At 37.0% G+C, this 16,784-nt stretch overlaps 6 protein-coding genes across 6 annotated transcripts; 4 read left to right on the forward strand and 2 right to left on the reverse strand.

The window, feature by feature from the left end:
- Positions 1-372: 372 nt before the first annotated feature.
- Positions 373-1,249, forward strand: LOC146556412 (gamma-crystallin M3-like). Its single transcript, XM_085248643.1, has 3 exons — positions 373-502; positions 595-837; positions 928-1,249. Exons 1-3 carry the CDS (start codon positions 470-472, stop codon positions 1,204-1,206), a joined length of 555 nt encoding a protein of 184 aa, XP_085104769.1. The 5' UTR covers positions 373-469; the 3' UTR covers positions 1,207-1,249.
- Positions 1,250-2,876: 1,627 nt separating this feature from the next.
- On the forward strand, positions 2,877-3,702 carry LOC146556413 (gamma-crystallin M3-like). Its single transcript, XM_085248645.1, has 3 exons — positions 2,877-2,947; positions 3,061-3,303; positions 3,386-3,702. Exons 1-3 carry the CDS (start codon positions 2,918-2,920, stop codon positions 3,659-3,661), a joined length of 549 nt encoding a protein of 182 aa, XP_085104771.1. The 5' UTR covers positions 2,877-2,917; the 3' UTR covers positions 3,662-3,702.
- Positions 3,703-4,585: 883 nt separating this feature from the next.
- Positions 4,586-5,889, forward strand: LOC146556414 (gamma-crystallin M3-like). Its single transcript, XM_085248650.1, has 3 exons — positions 4,586-4,684; positions 4,791-5,033; positions 5,474-5,889. The coding sequence occupies exons 1-3, from the start codon at positions 4,673-4,675 to the stop codon at positions 5,747-5,749; spliced, it is 531 nt and encodes a 176-aa protein (XP_085104776.1). The 5' UTR covers positions 4,586-4,672; the 3' UTR covers positions 5,750-5,889.
- Positions 5,890-8,957: 3,068 nt separating this feature from the next.
- LOC146556415 (gamma-crystallin M3-like) lies at positions 8,958-9,905 on the forward strand. Its single transcript, XM_085248649.1, has 3 exons — positions 8,958-9,087; positions 9,217-9,456; positions 9,572-9,905. The coding sequence occupies exons 1-3, from the start codon at positions 9,073-9,075 to the stop codon at positions 9,848-9,850; spliced, it is 534 nt and encodes a 177-aa protein (XP_085104775.1). The 5' UTR covers positions 8,958-9,072; the 3' UTR covers positions 9,851-9,905.
- A 2,297-nt stretch (positions 9,906-12,202) lies between these two features.
- Positions 12,203-13,018, reverse strand: LOC146556416 (gamma-crystallin M1). Its single transcript, XM_085248647.1, has 3 exons — positions 12,963-13,018; positions 12,628-12,879; positions 12,203-12,525 (listed from the first exon to the last, which is right to left on the reverse strand). Exons 1-3 carry the CDS (start codon positions 12,969-12,971, stop codon positions 12,250-12,252), a joined length of 537 nt encoding a protein of 178 aa, XP_085104773.1. The 5' UTR covers positions 12,972-13,018; the 3' UTR covers positions 12,203-12,249.
- Positions 13,019-14,896: 1,878 nt separating this feature from the next.
- LOC146556417 (gamma-crystallin M2-like) lies at positions 14,897-15,732 on the reverse strand. Its single transcript, XM_085248660.1, has 3 exons — positions 15,712-15,732; positions 15,335-15,577; positions 14,897-15,233 (listed from the first exon to the last, which is right to left on the reverse strand). The coding sequence occupies exons 1-3, from the start codon at positions 15,718-15,720 to the stop codon at positions 14,961-14,963; spliced, it is 525 nt and encodes a 174-aa protein (XP_085104786.1). The 5' UTR covers positions 15,721-15,732; the 3' UTR covers positions 14,897-14,960.
- Between the last annotated feature and the right edge of the window lie 1,052 nt (positions 15,733-16,784).

The following is a 16,784-nucleotide window of genomic DNA, read 5'->3' on the forward strand; positions in this document are numbered from 1 at the left end:
TAAACAATTTCTGATGGAGTACGATGTAGTTGTATGTAAATGTATCAGCAACTAATTTAAAATGTCTTGTTGCTACAGTCAATTTATTTTTCATATTCTACAGTGGAAACAAGCATGTTCACCGTGAAAAACAATTCAAACACCCAGTTTTGACAGTTTATGTGTGACACGGGTCATAAACACAATTCTTAACAATTACATGGGCCAACCTATTCACATTTCACAAGCACGGTTGAAAATGCATTCTGTAAAAAGAGAAAAGGCCTTTCTAAAGACTGCTGGTGCCCAGTGTCTATAAAAAAAATGGACCTAACCTTTGCTTTCTGTGGGCCTCACTAGCAAGTTGCTGAGTAATGGGTTCTCTGGTGTAGGGGAGGGGTTTCTTTACGTTTGGTCAGGTATAAAAGAAAAGGGTTAAACCAGGTAGAGAACAGGACAGAACAGGAGTAACTACTCACTTGCAGGCAACATGAGCAACACTGGCATGAACATGAGGGGCAAGGTACAGATTTCTTTCTTTTTTAATCAACAGTGATTACTGCTTCCAAATAACTGCTGCTTTTTAAAGAAGGATTTTATTTTGCTGTTTTTCAGATCATCTTCTACGAGGACAGGAACTTCCAGGGTCGCTCCTATGAGTGCATGAGCGACTGCTCTGACATGACCTCCTACCTGAGCAGGTGTCACTCCTGCAGGGTGGAGAGCGGATGCTTCATGGTCTATGACCGCCCCAACTACATGGGAAACCAGTATTTCATGAGGAGGGGCGAGTACGCTGACTACATGAGCATGATGGGCATGTCAGACTGCATCAGGTCTTGCCGTATGATCCACATGGTAGGAAAGCTGTGCTGTGGATATAATTTTCCTCCAGATAGGCTTGAATTATATATTCAAATTCTTTGTTGTGAACTGTTTCCCCTACAGTACAGAGGCCAGTTCAGGATGAGGATCTATGAGAGGGAGAACTTCGGTGGTCAGATGTACGAGCTGATGGACGACTGCGACAGCATCATGGACCGCTACCGCATGTCCGACTGCATGTCCTGCAACGTGATGGATGGCCACTGGCTGATGTACGAGCAGCCCCACTACAGAGGCAGGATGATGTACATGAGGCCCGGAGAGTACAGGAGCTTCAGGGAGATGGGAATGAGCGGGATGAGGTTCATGAGCATGAGGCGCATCATGGACTCCTGTTACTAAATGTTCACTGTCCAATGCCACTAAATAAAATAATTTTACAGTACTTTGACCTTTGTCGAGATTATTAATTAACTCATCATGAAAAAAATGATACATTGTTGTGATACATATATATACTGAAAATATTTGAAGTTTTATAATTTTATCTGCAACAAACACAATAGCAAGCAAATATTGATTCTAAATTGTATTCAGCTGATGATACCTGATAATATAAAGTGTGATCTTGAATAGAATACCAATTAGCATTTTCAAAAACTGAAAGATAAAATCAAAATAAGGGAATTTTCAAACAATTGTCAAAGTAACATGTTTTCTGTTTATGTCATGTGTAAGTGTCATCTGACTGACACTAACTTGGTCATAAAAACATCTGATGATGCTAATCTATGTTAAATTTTTTAGCTTAAAATTTGGTTTTATGCATCATTAATAGTTTAAGTTTCTTTTATTCTTATTTTCTTATTTTTAATCACTAAATGAATTCTGAAACTATCTGTCCAGTATTTAGCTACAAGCTACAAGTGCTTAAAAATTGCTTGAGGATACGGTTGAAGTGACTCAGACCTACACCCTATAATGAAGTTGTAAATACTGTGACATGTTGTATATTTATTAATAAAAAATTTGTTGCCATCATATACATGTATTGGGGTTTGTTTGTTTTTTCGTTTTAAAGGTGATGTGTCTAATATAAACAATCCCAGAAATTATTCAGTTTTTAACAATGACTCTGTTTGCATCAGGAACAATACAGACAGTGAGTCATTATTTACTGTGTTTGGATAATTGGTCATTGTGGTTTTACTCCTGAAGTTAAAAACAAGACACTTAAAAAAAATCAGACATTTATTTAGATTGTTGTACTGTGAAAGTTAATTCTAACATGTTGCATATTAAGAAAATACTGATTGTGCCATCTGTTTCCACTTGTATTATTATTTTTATTTATTATTTGGTGCAAGAAAAGACAATGGTTGCCATAAGCTCAATTCATAAATAAAGAGCCAAAAGGTTCTAAAAGGCTAAATCTAAATACAGAGTATTTAGATTTAGCCTTTTTACAGAGTAAAATACAATTATCAATTTGAGAAATATTTATATTATTTAAGAAGGCAATCAAATCAGATACTACAAGAATCGAACACTGCAAAATTATGCAAACATAATGTTAAAAACAGACACATAAACCATGCTAAAACTGAATATATCTATAATCCTCCAAATAAATGATCATGATGATGACAATTAATAGTGCAAATTCTACAAAATGTTTTTCAGTTTCTGAGTTGCTGATTTTAACTTATGTCCAGAAAAAAATGTGCAATAAACATCTACATTCCATTAGCATGCACTGTGAGTTCTTTCTACTTTACAAAACCTTAATCAATTATTTTTATGTTACTCTGATTGAAGGTCTCTGGTTTAATGCATCTAAATGGGCACGACAACCTTAGAGCTGAGAATAGAGGCTTTGTGTTACTCGTCAAAAGGTCAAATTTCTAAAGTCTTCGCTTGCCCAATCATGTGATTATATGACACAGTACCGCATGCTGGTACAGCTCTCTATACCATGTTGCTGGGTCAGGGGTTTAAACAATGGGGGCCCACTGACTCTGTAGGGTTTGGTCAGGTATAAAAGCAAGGGTTAAACCAAAGAGGACAGCAGTGCAGCAGTAGCAGTAGCAACAGCAGCAGCTCATCATTAAGTATGTCCACCACTGACATGAGCATGGGCAAGGTGAGCTTATGAACGTCATGAACGTCATATGCACTGATGTTGTAGAGCATACAGAATATAGATCGTATTATTTCGGTGAACTCTAAATGAACTAATGCACTCCTTTTTTCCAGATCATCTTCTACGAGGACAGGAACTTCCAGGGTCGCTCCTATGAGTGCATGAGCGATTGCGCCGACATGTCCTCCTACCTGAGCAGGTGTCACTCCTGCAGGGTGGAGAGCGGCTGCTTCATGGTCTATGACCGCCCCAACTACATGGGAAACCAGTATTTCATGAGGAGGGGCGAGTACGCTGACTACATGAGCATGATGGGCATGAGCGGTGGTATCAGGTCTTGCCGTATGATCCCCATGGTAGGTAGAATGCAGCATGAAATCCTGTTTCTAGTACAAGTGCAAACTCCATAACACATTATTTTTCCATTCTCTCTAACAGTACAGAGGCCAGTTCAGGATGAGGATCTATGAGAGGGAGAACTTTGGTGGTCAGATGTACGAGCTGATGGACGACTGCGACAGCATCATGGACCGCTACCGCATGTCCGACTGCCAGTCGTGCCACGTGATGGATGGCCACTGGCTGATGTACGAGCAAGCCCACTACAGAGGCAGGATGATGTACATGAGGCCCGGAGAGTACAGGAGCTTCAGGGAGATGGGAATGAGCGGGATGAGGTTCATGAGCATGAGGCGCATCATGGACATGTGCTAAACAAATTCACAAAAAATAAAAGATAAAGACAAAATCTTACATCAGTGACTTTTTCTGTTGTTCTTTATTATCTCCTCTAATATAGTGAATAAACGATCATTAAAGGGGTTTGAAAGGGGAAAAACACAATGAAATGGTTACATTATTCTCTAGAGACACACACCATCACCATCAACTTAATAAAATAATAAATACACCACATGAACTTGGGGGAAAAATTTAATTCTCTATAAATAATCAAAAAGTGTGCCACAGTTTTATAAACTAATCCCAGTATTATACACAGCACACATTAAATATTGTTGTTCTATTAAACCACGTCAAAGTCTAGTTTTGATTAAAAACCTCTTTATTGCAGATCAGTAAGTTATTAAGCAGTGTTAACTTAAAACCCCAAACAAAGTAAATATAATATTTAATTTAATCGTTTTTTCCACTTAAACTTTCACTGAAATGTTATATTATAGTATGCCACATAATACCTTCAGATTACGCCTGAAATGAATGTTAAATACAAACCAAAGAAAAGCACCACCTTGTTATAAGTAAGCATGTGTGTATGTGTCTAACATCAACCAATTATTTGCTACAGTATAGATAAAAAAAAAAAAAACATGAACCTTTATAAATTAGCTTAAGCACCATTGCATTACCATTTACATACATTCAGGGTGTAGTATCAGTTTAACAACAGCATTTGTGGTACTAGCACAAATAACTACATTTAAATACGGCTCTACTACTTTTTGAGTATATCACCACAAAATAAAAACACTAAATCATTTTCAAGGTAATCACAAAGAAACTCTTTTGATCTAGAATAATAGAGCCTGTCAGAGGATGCATAACAACCCTTTGCCATCAGCATTCACAGAGGGACTAACATTGGATGCTGCTGACTCATGGTTTCCATACAATGGTGACATCAACTGTCTGGATGTCACGTTAGCTATAAAAAAGGCTTAAATCTGGGATAGGATTGCTATAGCGTCATTCAGTCTATCAGCCACGATGCACGGCAAGGTACGTGTATTAGAGAAAATAGATCAAAATTTTTATCTTTCTGACCTAAAACAAAAGCTATGATTTTAAAATGTTTACTGAATTCTGCCTCGTCTGTTGGATCCAGATCATCTTCTACGAGGACAAGAACTTCCAGGGTCGCTCCTATGAGACCAGCAGCGACTGTGCTGATATGTCCTCTCACCTGAGCAGGTGTCACTCCTGCAGGGTGGAGAGCGGCTGCTTCATGGTCTACGACCGCCCAAACTTCATCGGAAACCAGTATTTCATGAGGAGGGGCGAGTACTCAGACTACCAACGTATGATAGGTTTCAGCGATTGCATCAGATCCTGTCGTATGATCCCCATGGTACAGTACCGAGATTGCTAAACTTTCATATATAAACTAATACGGCCTAATAATAATAATAACATATGTGTCATATGTGATATGGCTTTTGCAAAATGTCCATCAACATAGTTCACAGAATGAATAGTATATCAAAGCCTTCGTCTCTTACATACACTGGTCTGGGTTCCTTAAATTGGTAATAAGGCTTAGCTGGTTTGGGGCCTCTGTCATTAACTCTCTCACACTGTGGAACAGTTCGTCCATTGAAATCAAAATAGCAACTTAAATATTTTCTTGAAGCACTATTTTAAAACTTTTAGGAAATTTTTTTATGTCTCTCTTTTCAATTTCTTTCTTTGAAGCACTTTGTAACTTGGTTTAAAGAATACTTTATAAATAAGGTTTATTGCTAAGATTATTATATAAAATAATTCATCCTTACATTGTAATATTAACAGCACAAAGGGTCCTACAGAGTAAGGATATATGAGAGGGAGAACTTCGGAGGTCAGATGTATGAGCTCATGGACGACTGCGACAACTTCCAAGACCGCTACCGCATGTCCGACTGCCAGTCCTGCAACGTGATGGATGGCCACTGGCTGATGTACGAGCAGCCCCACTACAGAGGCAGGATGATGTACCTGAGGCCCGGAGAGTACAGGAGCTTCAGGGACATGGGATATGACGGAATGAGATTCAGCTCCATCAGACGCATCAATGAATCCTGTTAACAACAAATACATTTTAATCTCGTAAAGAAATAAAAGAATTTTCATGCACCAGATGGCATACACAATTTGTAATAGTGGTAATCAATTAATGTGATTTAACTATCCTTTTACATTGTGTTATGTGATTCCAAAATTGAAATAAACAGTAGAAAATAAGATTTGGTAAAGTCTTGCTCCCCATCATTATTTTCTCCTAGGCATTATTCAAATATACATACATCTTCCAGGTTTTCCAGGCGACCTCGTTTCTTCTGAAGATTATTGTAAATATGGTTGGAGTTATTGATGATTTTTAAAAAGTGATTAAGAATATTTTCAAGTATCTTTGAACATTTTCAGTTAGACTCATATAGTTATTTAATTATGCCTGATTTGTTTTGTAGCATATAATGTAGTGACTGATCAGTTCTTAAAGGCACAGTCCATGAAGCGTTCATTCTACCTTAACATAACGGACTCCATCAACATGTGCTAACACAGATTTGTGGCATGTGAAAAAAATGTCCTTCTCTTTCCTTGTACTGCACTTTTAATATAATGGCAATATTCAAGTCTGTACACATATTCATTTGATAGCATCAGTTGACTCAGAAGTTAGTTATTTGTTTTGACGTGACCATCAAAAAGGAAACTTGGTCTTTGTGACTCCAATTAAAAGCCAAAGGTTGTTGCACGAAAGTATTTTTCACATCAAAAAATGAAAGATGTTTTTCTTGCGACTTGCGACATCAGATTTCTTCCAATAAATATTCACAGTAAGAGCACTGTTTCGGTCATTCTTGTCACTTTCAGAAGAAAATACAATCTAGTTCTGATCCAGTTATATGGCCATGTATCAACATTGGCCTTATAACAAACCTTGTTTTTCACATCATATCCGAGAGCGAACACTTATATCTGACCCATCTGTATCAGACTGCCTGAAAAAGGCAAACAATGCTTGTTGTTGTCTAAAAATTATTATTATAAGTCAGAAATAATCTCATAAGAAAACAGCAGCTGGAAATGTGTTAAACTGTAAAGAAAACTAAAATATGTAGAATTTAAAGCTAGGAAACCTTAAAAGAAGAAAGCAATAGTTACTCTACCTCACCGAGGATCTTACTATCTTACTTTGATTTTTAGAGATTTTGATTTATTGTTTTAATGGCTTAAGTCAAAGAGTATAACTCCAGATCGTAACAACCTACATCTATACCCAGTGTATTGTTTTTATGTGAGAAATTACAGTAATATAGAAAAAGTCTTTTTTTTCTCATACAAACATATGAAGGAAAGTCATGGGAAATTAATTATACTGAAATTAAAAATACTGAAGTTTATGGATCTTATAAAATATAAAACTGCAAAAATTATGTACAAGGCCAGATACAATATGTTACCAGGAAATATACAGAGGATGTTCTATGACAGAGAAGGAGACTATGAATTGAGGGGGAAATTGAATCTAAGGATTCTTAAAGCACGGTCAAAGGTTAAAACCTTTTGTGTCACTATTTATGGGGTAAAACTGTGGAATAGTTTTACTATAGATCTACAGCAATGCTCAGGAATTAGTAAGTTCATGAAAATACTTCGAAAACTGATTTTGGAAGAATATGATACCGATAAAGATGATCACCCATTGTATGTATAAAAAATATCAAATTATATCCAAATTATATCAGTCACGGTAGCCAAGTTTATATAGGTTCTCCTCGTGTATCGTGTGGAGTATGTGATGATGGGAATTAGGTGAATTATGTGGGATCAATAAGATGTTGAGCAGGGGTAGGAATTAATAAGTATGTTCATACTTCTTCCTACTCCTTTTCAGACCAAACATTGTTACATTATGTCAGACGATTTTGTTTTATTTCATTATATATTTTTGTTTATCTGAACACATACGTGTGTGTGTGTATATCTACATATATATTCGTATCTGTAAATGAAAATATATGTAGTGTGTATATATTGTTTTTTGTTTTATATGTCTGAAACAAATAAAGATACAATACAATACAATACAATACAATACAATGGGAGGACTGCATGGACATCCACTGTTAATTTGTCAATGACAATTTCATTAACAAATAAAACATTTCATCAGCTATAAAACATTAACATTTCCACTTTGAGGTCACCCACTGGTTTTGGAACACATTTTAAGACGTTAGTGCTAATGTTTTGGCCAATGTTTGTTTGTTTGTTTGTTTGTTTGCTTGCTTGCTTGCTTGCTTGCTTGCTTGGGGAGCCAAAAGTGACCAGGTTTGGATGACAGAGTGGAATCCTAAGCCAGGTAGAAATGTGGAAAAGCCTGGTTAGCATGCTGTACAAATAATTCAATTTCAGTTCAGTTCAATTTTATTTATATAGCTCCAAGTCACAGCAGCAGTTATCTGCTACTCAGTGCTAACAGCCTAATAAAGCACTATAACTTCCCTCATCAAAATGCCCACATTTAATGGAAGTGAGACCATACTGTACATCACATGAAAACATTTGCCAAGTAATTCCATTAAAAAAGCTCCAGAAGACACCAACAAAACAAATGCAGTTGAGAGGTCCAGTTCAGACAACAGCCATTGTCTACAGCTAATAGTGTCAAGAGACATGTCAATCACACAGCCATGCATATAACTCCAGTATTCAAGTTAATGGGTTAAAAAAGAAGAAATCACCTGCAGTACACTTGTTATGAAAGGGCTTGAATATCATCTACAAATTATGTAAGGATTAGCTTCATGAATAAATCACCATGATATCCATGAAATTCATTGGCAACATCTCATTCATTACATTAAACTAAATGAGGGCCAAAAAATACTTGATGGAGACATATTTAGACTAACATATCAGTAGATTATCTGTCCCTTATAGGTTTTATAGGTTTACTCAGTTTTAATGAATTGATTCAATCCTCTATTGAGTCCAATTAAATTTTAACAGATTTTAAAGATTTGGTTTTTGGCTAATTTTGGCAAAAAGAATAAAAAAACAGAATGTTCTTTCACCTGTGAAACATTAGAGATGAAAACTTTAATGAGGCCTTCAAAGAATGCTATGTTTGTGGAAAACACGCTCTCTCTGTTATTCAGCTGCAAAGACAATACACAGCGGGGCCTCTTCTCACAAATGCAACCCCTGCAAATCACGATCCGTTGAAGGTCCCTTTGAATTGAAACGTACACGGGGGGCCTCTGCTCCATGTTGCTCTGTCAGGAATTTGAACAATGGGGTCATGTATCTTTCGGCGTGAGGTCAGGTATAAAAGCAACTCGTGGGATGTCGTGAAAACTGTGCAGTCCTTCTGAGCCTAAAGAGTCCTAACTGAAACCATGACCATGGGAAAGGTGTGTGCAGCTTTGGCTATTTCATTGTTCGGATTTTTTGCATTTGATTGGATGCTGAACAAATGTGGATGCGATGCAAAAAGTACGATATCAAATAGTCCTTGTTTTTTCTCTTTTTTTCAATTTCAGATCATCTTCTATGAGGACAGGAACTTCCAGGGTCGTTCCTATGAGACCAGCAGCGACTGTGCTGACATGTCCTCCTACCTGAGCAGGTGCCACTCCTGCAGGGTGGAGAGCGGCTGCTTCATGGTCTACGACCGTACCAACTACATGGGAAATCAGTTCTTTGTCAGGAGGGGAGAGTACTCTGACTACCAGCGTATGGGCATGAGTGATTGCATTAGGTCCTGCCGCATGATCCCCATGGTACTGTAAATTGAAAACTCCTTCTAATATTTGACATATGGTGTAAGATGCTGAACCTGGCGAAAGCATATTAACGAGATCTCTTTGATTCATTGTTATTCATTTCAATTTACAGCACAGAGGCCAGTTCAGGATGAGGATCTATGAGAGGGAGAACTTCGGAGGTCAGATGTACGAACTGATGGACGACTGCGAGAACATGATGGATCGCTACCGCATGTCCGACTGCCAGTCGTGCAACGTGATGGATGGCCACTGGCTGATGTACGAGCAGCCCCACTACAGAGGCAGGATGATGTACCTGAGGCCCGGAGAGTACAGGAGCTTCAGGGAGATGGGAATGAGCGGGATGAGGTTCAATAGCATGAGGCGCATCATGGATTCCTGTTATTAGAGCACCAGTGTATAAAAGCATGATTTTAAATAAAAATCTAATAATTCTCTTTTAATTGAATTTGTCACTGAGTGATCGGAAACTTGCACAACAAACCAAAATAAGACACGCAAACATAGGCTACATTTTTGTATAAATTAGCAACAGCTAACTTTTAAGTGCTATGCTGTGTATTCAGTTTAACAGCAAACCTTTAGGGTCACTATGCTGCACACCACCAGATGACAGCATATCACCATTTTTATTGATATCTGTAAATGTAACCACAGTAAATGGTTACATTTAGGCAAATTATAAATACATTAAATACACCGCAATATTAGAAATGCAGAATATGTGAATGCAGTCCTTCTGTTCTGCAACATTTGCCTTTTTATTCATGCAACGACCTGTAAAAAGGCACAACAATTTAAATTACACATAATTTATTAATTGTGCCAATGTAATTTTGAATATGAGGAAATGTATGCATAAAAAGCAGCATACAGAATAAATGGCAACTAATTCTTTAATATTTTTCAATAGCATATGCTGTTTCCCTTCTAGTTAGAATAATTACAATTTAATTAAATTAAAGCTGGCAGGTTATAACACATAGTCACATATATAGGACATGCTATTCATAAAATGCATTTACGGGTTCAGCAGAGTTGAGTATATGAGTTTTTAATATGTCATCGTGATGTGCAGTATATCATCAAAAGGTTGTGTGTAGTTGTGCAACGTGTGACCTTCAGGCAGCTTCATGGAAATGCACTGTATGGGCTCAGGAACTCTTCCAGAAATCATTGTCTCTGAGCACAGTTTGCTGTGCCATCCGCAAATATAGGTTAATGAAACATATCATCAGGAAAAACACTGAAAGCTGATTAAAATGGACTGAAGCAAATTGAAAATTTCCTCTGTTAGAGGTCAGATAAATCAAAATTTGAAATAATTTTTGCATTACAAAAAGATCTTCGTTTGATGTTACTGTCATGTTCCGTTTGTCCTCTCCAGTTGGCTCACTACTTTCTATCTATCTCTCTCTTATAAGCATTCTACCTCTCCTCTGTCTATGTGTGTGTGTGTGTGTGCGTCTGTGTGTGTGTGTGTCTCACTCAGTCTCACAGTTGCTCCTGATGTCGTTGTTGTGACAACTTTTTAAGGCAGTGGTGGCTGACCTTCAGTCCTCGCTGGTTTGTTTTACAGCTTCTGTACATGTTCCTACTTTCCTCCAAGGAAGAATCTCACTCATTGTTTCCCTGTGAACTTGTGATCCTCCCAGAGAAACCTGTGTTGGTGATCTGTAGAGAGAATCTGTGGGAAAGTGTGGCTCTGTGGAAAACCTTGCCTGAGGGGACTGGGACCATCGCTACTGTTGATCTTCTGTGTTACGCATTATTCACTGTAAATAAATGCACTGAACTTGATATTGAGTCCTATGTTTGAGTCGACCTAGATCTGTGATATTCCTTGTTTGTTTGTTTGTTTTCATTTTACCAAATTAAACAATTAAAGAAAAGCTATTGAATTTACTTTTTTATTAGATCATTTTTATTTTTTTATTTTAATAAAATAAAACGTAAATATTAATATAGTTTATTTTGCTAAATTAGGCTAATTAGGCAAATAATTATTTTGGTGTTTTTCAATAGGAAAAAAACGGGGGAAAAAATCAAAAATCGAAAAAAATTTGTTTATTCTCAATAGACCTCTATATATTTCTATCTATATATTTCTTCTCCTCCTCCTCCTTTGTGTGTGTGTGTTCAATGAAAAATGGGTAAATTAGGTGTATTTTTCTTTGGTGCTACAAACAAGAGTGTAGATATTTTGATTAGTTGTTTAGTTGTTCAGTTTTTAATTAAATATAATATTTATAATCCAAAAAAGTACATTTTTGGAAAAATATTGACAATGCATGATGAAGTGAAATATTAAGTGACGTTCTGGCCTAATACATCAGTTTTAACAACATTACTGTATCTGAGCTTCGTAGGTCAGTTATTGCAGATTTGAATGCTTATGCTGTTGTTGTATTTACAGTCTTATTTGTCCTAGTTGTTATAGTCTTTAGTTCCAGAATAAAAGTTCGTATGCTAACTGAGGATGGCTAAACGCAAAAGCCTAGGGTTGTTCTATAGACTTAGCCTCATCATTTACTGAATGGAAGCTGTCTTGACTTTGCTATGAAACTGCTGATCGTTCTTATTATTTTTTAAGTTGAACCTGATAATTATGTATATATTTAGTTATTGAGTAACACGTAATTTGGGGTATAGTTAGGGAATGCTTTCTTGCAGTTAGGTACATAGATGTAGCTACATAAAAAATGTAGCAAGATAAAGAAAGTGCATGTGACAAATGTGGTTATGAAGTACACATTGCTTTTATTTACTGAAGTCAAATACAGAAGTCTAGCACATATCAGTGATACGCCTCATGCTCATGAACCTCATCCCGCTCATGCCCATGTCCCTGAAGCTCCTGTACTCTCCGGGCCTCATGTACATCATCCTGCCTCTGTAGTGGGCTTGCTCGTACATCAGCCAGTGGCCATCCATCACGTTGCAGGACATGCAGTCGGACATGCGGTAGCGGTCCATGATGCTGTCGCAGTCGTCCATCAGCTCGTTCATCTGACCACCGAAGTTCTCCCTCTCATAGATCCTCATCCTGAACTGGCCTCTGTGCTGTAATTAAATGTAGAGAAAATGTAAGTATGATTACTAAGGCGCATTTTAAAAGTTAATAATGAATCAAAATTATAGTAGCAAAAGTGAAGCACGTCTTACAAAGGGGATCATTCTGCAGGATCTGATGGAATCAAACATCATTCCCATGCTCATCATGCGCTGCATGTCATGGTACTCGCCCCTCCTAAGGAAGAACTGCATGCCCATGTAGTTGGGACGCTCATAGACCATGAAGCAGCCGCTCTCCACCCTGCAGGACTGGCACCTGCTCAGGTAGGAGGACATGTCAGAGCAGTCGCTCGTGCACTCATAGGAGCGACCCTGGAAGTTCCTGTCCTCGTAGAAGACGATCTGAAAAAACAAAATGATAAATCAGTAAATCGATTAAAGAAGATTATTTTTGCTTCCTTTTACAGTAAAAATCATCCCATTACCTTGCCCATGATGGTGGTTAAGGTTGTTCCCAGTGGATGGTTCAACTTGCTCTGCCAACTCCATGATTCCAGGGCCTTTTTATACAAAATCCCAGGGGCCATGATGTGTTGTTATTCAAATGTGCAAAGCTGATGAATTAGCAGTATTACTTTTGCTGAACGGGGCCTATAAATGACTAACAATGGTTCTCCATCCATACATTTCTGGCAGCAGTCATCCGTATTGTCTATTATAAGCATATGCTTTGTGTGTGTTCCATTTTGAGTCAGAAGGCTCTTCACATACAGTTAGTAATCAGGGATGGAAAGAACATGACATCAGGCTACATCTGTGGTAAACTTCTGACAAACTGTGGAAAGATTCCGTTAATACAAAGAAATAAATATACTAACTGCCGGCTTTCAGGACTCTCGATAATAAGAAATATGTTCCGTAACTTAAAAGACTGAGCTTCATTTAAAGGACAATCTGCATGTTTTATTAAGTTCTTACGGATGTTATTATACTATAAGATTAAAGTGGGATAAATAATCATGAGATGAAAGGCCATACACAAGCTACAGTAAGATACACAGCCTTTAAACAAACACAGACACAGCTATCAACATTCTAATCTCATAAAATATAGTAACTAATTATTCAGTATTCTTACTTTTGATGAGTTACTAAAAAAGTTTAAAAAGTAGGTTAGCAGTAGATGGATTTATGCAATATTAAAAGTTCAGACAGTTTATGTACATATACCTATGGAGAATACTTTAATTTGCATTCACACAGCTTAATTCTAAAGAAATTAAAATTAAAAATGTGTCACTCCTCTAATTCCATCATGCAACATCTGGTTGTTCCTTTTTTGCAATACTTTAACAGCAGCTGGCTGGAGAAAAAACATTAGTAATATGGTGATATTGCACTAATTCATTTCAGTTGCATTAATTTACTTTTTCATTTGCAGGCATTTGTTTAAACGTTTTTGCAAATTTGGATCAGAAACACTCATTTCTATCACTGATCTGCCTCTTCTTCTTGCACTGTAACTAAAATTATATAAAGACACTCAGTTCCCTTATTTTGAAAAGTTGAGTTTATTAGGAAGTCCTGAAAAAAGACTCTGTTGTTATGATTGGGTTTTAGGCTATATAATAACTATACAGTTGTTCAAGTGAGACGTATATATTAGACGGTTCTTCCAAATTCAATTCAACTAGTTTGTCGTAAGTAGAAATACTGATGAGCCATCGTGAACATCGTGAGCTGGGATTTTGAAGAAGGATTGCTCCATGTGGTCTACAACTTTGATAAGAAAAATCTAAAAGAAAATCACATCTGGAAACATATATCTCCTGACTGACATTAGGGCTTTGTTTAACTTTGACCTAAAGAGTGGAATTTGGGCGATTTCAAAAGAAATTACAATATTAAGTTAATAATATTAATATAAAAATTCAAACATAAGAAAAGAAGTTATTTTATTAAGTTTATAAATACTTATGATTACCAACATAATAAGGGATTCAGCAATGTCGATAAGAAATAATGGTACAAATACCTAGTATTAGTATGTAGAATATGACAGATAGTCATGAAATTAATGTATCATTGTGTTATACACAGATTCTTTCTTTTATTCCAGAAAGTACAACAAGTGAGTCCAAACAATAATGCTGTAGATGATTTTGTTGTTGCCTACTTGATGTATAGTTTATTTGTTTAAGATCAGCTGGACTGGCCAGGGTGTTTTTTTTAATTACATCTAATTTAATAAACAAAAGTAGGTATTGTTCTTCACAGTACCTACAGAGTAAGTACAGGATCTGCAGACCAAACAGTCAACATGTTACCAGTCTTTTGATGGGTCCCGTTATGTACCCGCAACAAAGCAATCACAGTTTCAAAGCTGAACAACTCAATCAAAACAAATTCACAAGACGAGTTAAAAATTCAACATCTTTAATAAACAAAGTGCTTTATATTTACAGCAAGGTTTCAGTTGATGGCTAAAATTCGGTGACTCTCCTGAAGGAGCCGACAATGGCGCAGGTGGCGCACCAATCGCGGTACCTCCTGTACTCCCCGGGTCTTAGGAAGTACTGTCTGCCTCGGTAGTTGGGGTACTCGTAGAAGATCCAGTAGCCATTCATAACATTACTGGAGTAGACATGGCGGTGATGGAAACGGTCAGACACACAGGGACAGTCATCCATGAACTCCATCATGTGACCACTGAAGTCAGGCTTCTCATAGATACGCAATCTGTAGGAACCTCGATACTGTGGGGCCAGAAGAGAATCAGCAACATGTTCAAACCTTTGCCATATTTCAGTGAAACCATTATGTCTAGGTGTATTTTTCAGCGTTATGTCTGTCTTACCACTGGAATCATCCTACAGGAGCGGATACAGCTGCTGAAGCCCATCCACCTCTGGTAGTCAGGATACTCTCCCCTCCTCATGAAATACTGGTGGCCCATGAAGTTAGGGCGCTCATAGATCATAAAGCAGCCACTCTCTACCCTGATGGAGTTGCAGCGGCTGAAGTACAAGTGAAGGTCTGTGCAGTCATTACTGCACTCATAGGAGCGACCCTGGAAGTTCTTGTCCTCGTAAAAGATAATCTAATGAAAAATAAAAGAGTCGTAGCTTCAACTGCTCAGTTAAGACTTTCCAGCAAAAAAAAAAAGTGTAAAAGACCACCAACAAATTTAACTAACATCCAATGTGAGCAGAGAGAGACAAAACCAGTACTTACCTTGCCCATGGTCTCCGTTGGAGAGATTCCCCATGTTTTCAGGGCTTTTTATACTACCTTGCGACAAACAAATGCATTGTTATTCAAATTATCTCATAGTTATAATTGAAGGCTACTAGCACATGTTTACCTTTTTGTTAGAGCCCAACATTGGGTGAGAAATATGGATCTGTATTTGAAAAAAAGGATAAATTAACTGGTTTGGTTTTGACATGCATGGACAAAGGAAAAGACTAGTATGGTATCCACACATCCAGTGGACAATAGCTGCAGAACAATATGGAACAGGGCTTTGGCATTAAATATGTTGTGTAACAGAGCAGGAAGCCATTTACTCTCCCTCTACCTGAGCAACCCTACCATATGCAAATAAACAAGCATGTGTATACTGTGCTGCCAGTCTTCATGTGACATAGAAGATAACAGAAGTTTTGTATATACTTTTACAGTTTACTGTATGTTAAGCAATGTAAAATTCACTATTTTTAAATGATTTAGGACTTTCACGATTACTTACTCACAGTAATTTGACTTTCTGAAGACTCCCCCTACAGGAGAAATGGACCTGAACACATAACTCCTATTATTTTTATTTCTTGGTATTACCACCAGCCACTAGTCAAATATAATTAATTACTTATAACATTTTGTTATGCTGAAAACTGTGCAATAGTAAATTTCACCTTGATTTGAGCCTTTTTTTCTTCTCCCTCTCTCTTCAAATGTAAGACTTATGTGAAAATGTTACGGTTTCTGTATTTAATATCACTTAGCAGTGTAGTTTATCAATCACTAAAAAAGTTAAAGTTTATATTATACTTATTTTCCAGATAAATTTTGTTTAACTTTTACGTTTTTTGTTGTTTGTTTAAAATCTTTAAGACAATCTTTAGCATAATGAATGTTTTTGGTCCTTGTGAGCTGTTTCAAAGCAACTGTCAATCATAACAGTGTAATGTGTCTGACATTATATTTAAACTGTTTAAAAAACATGTGCTTATGTTACCATCTTTGCCAGATCAATCTCATTCTTACATTGTTTATTCCATATTTTGTCATTTGTTGTCAGAGGT

This window comes from Mchenga conophoros, linkage group LG16 (genome assembly GCF_057382185.1).
Source record: "Mchenga conophoros isolate Kocher_MC1m ecotype Shallow Benthic linkage group LG16, M_conophoros_male_GT1.1, whole genome shotgun sequence".
In the NCBI taxonomy this organism is placed as follows: domain Eukaryota; kingdom Metazoa; phylum Chordata; class Actinopteri; order Cichliformes; family Cichlidae; genus Mchenga; species Mchenga conophoros.

What these genes read in the sequence shown, in the direction of transcription:
- LOC146556415 (XM_085248649.1), top strand. An exon ending in CCTGCCGCATGATCCCCATG is followed by an intron (nt 9,457 to 9,571) that starts GTACTGTAAATT and finishes TTCAATTTACAG; the next exon opens with CACAGAGGCCAGTTCAGGAT.
- LOC146556413 (XM_085248645.1), top strand. Translation starts at nt 2,918, where the DNA reads ATGTCCACCACTGACATGAGCATGGGCAAG. An exon ending in CTGACATGAGCATGGGCAAG is followed by an intron (nt 2,948 to 3,060) that starts GTGAGCTTATGA and finishes CCTTTTTTCCAG; the next exon opens with ATCATCTTCTACGAGGACAG. An exon ending in CTTGCCGTATGATCCCCATG is followed by an intron (nt 3,304 to 3,385) that starts GTAGGTAGAATG and finishes TCTCTCTAACAG; the next exon opens with TACAGAGGCCAGTTCAGGAT.
- LOC146556416 (XM_085248647.1), bottom strand. An exon ending in CCTGCAGAATGATCCCCTTT is followed by an intron (nt 12,526 to 12,627) that starts GTAAGACGTGCT and finishes ATTTAATTACAG; the next exon opens with CACAGAGGCCAGTTCAGGAT.
- LOC146556417 (XM_085248660.1), bottom strand. An exon ending in CCTGTAGGATGATTCCAGTG is followed by an intron (nt 15,234 to 15,334) that starts GTAAGACAGACA and finishes CTGGCCCCACAG; the next exon opens with TATCGAGGTTCCTACAGATT.
- LOC146556412 (XM_085248643.1), top strand. Translation starts at nt 470, where the DNA reads ATGAGCAACACTGGCATGAACATGAGGGGCAAG. An exon ending in GCATGAACATGAGGGGCAAG is followed by an intron (nt 503 to 594) that starts GTACAGATTTCT and finishes GCTGTTTTTCAG; the next exon opens with ATCATCTTCTACGAGGACAG. An exon ending in CTTGCCGTATGATCCACATG is followed by an intron (nt 838 to 927) that starts GTAGGAAAGCTG and finishes TTTCCCCTACAG; the next exon opens with TACAGAGGCCAGTTCAGGAT.
- LOC146556414 (XM_085248650.1), top strand. An exon ending in CCTGTCGTATGATCCCCATG is followed by an intron (nt 5,034 to 5,473) that starts GTACAGTACCGA and finishes TAATATTAACAG; the next exon opens with CACAAAGGGTCCTACAGAGT.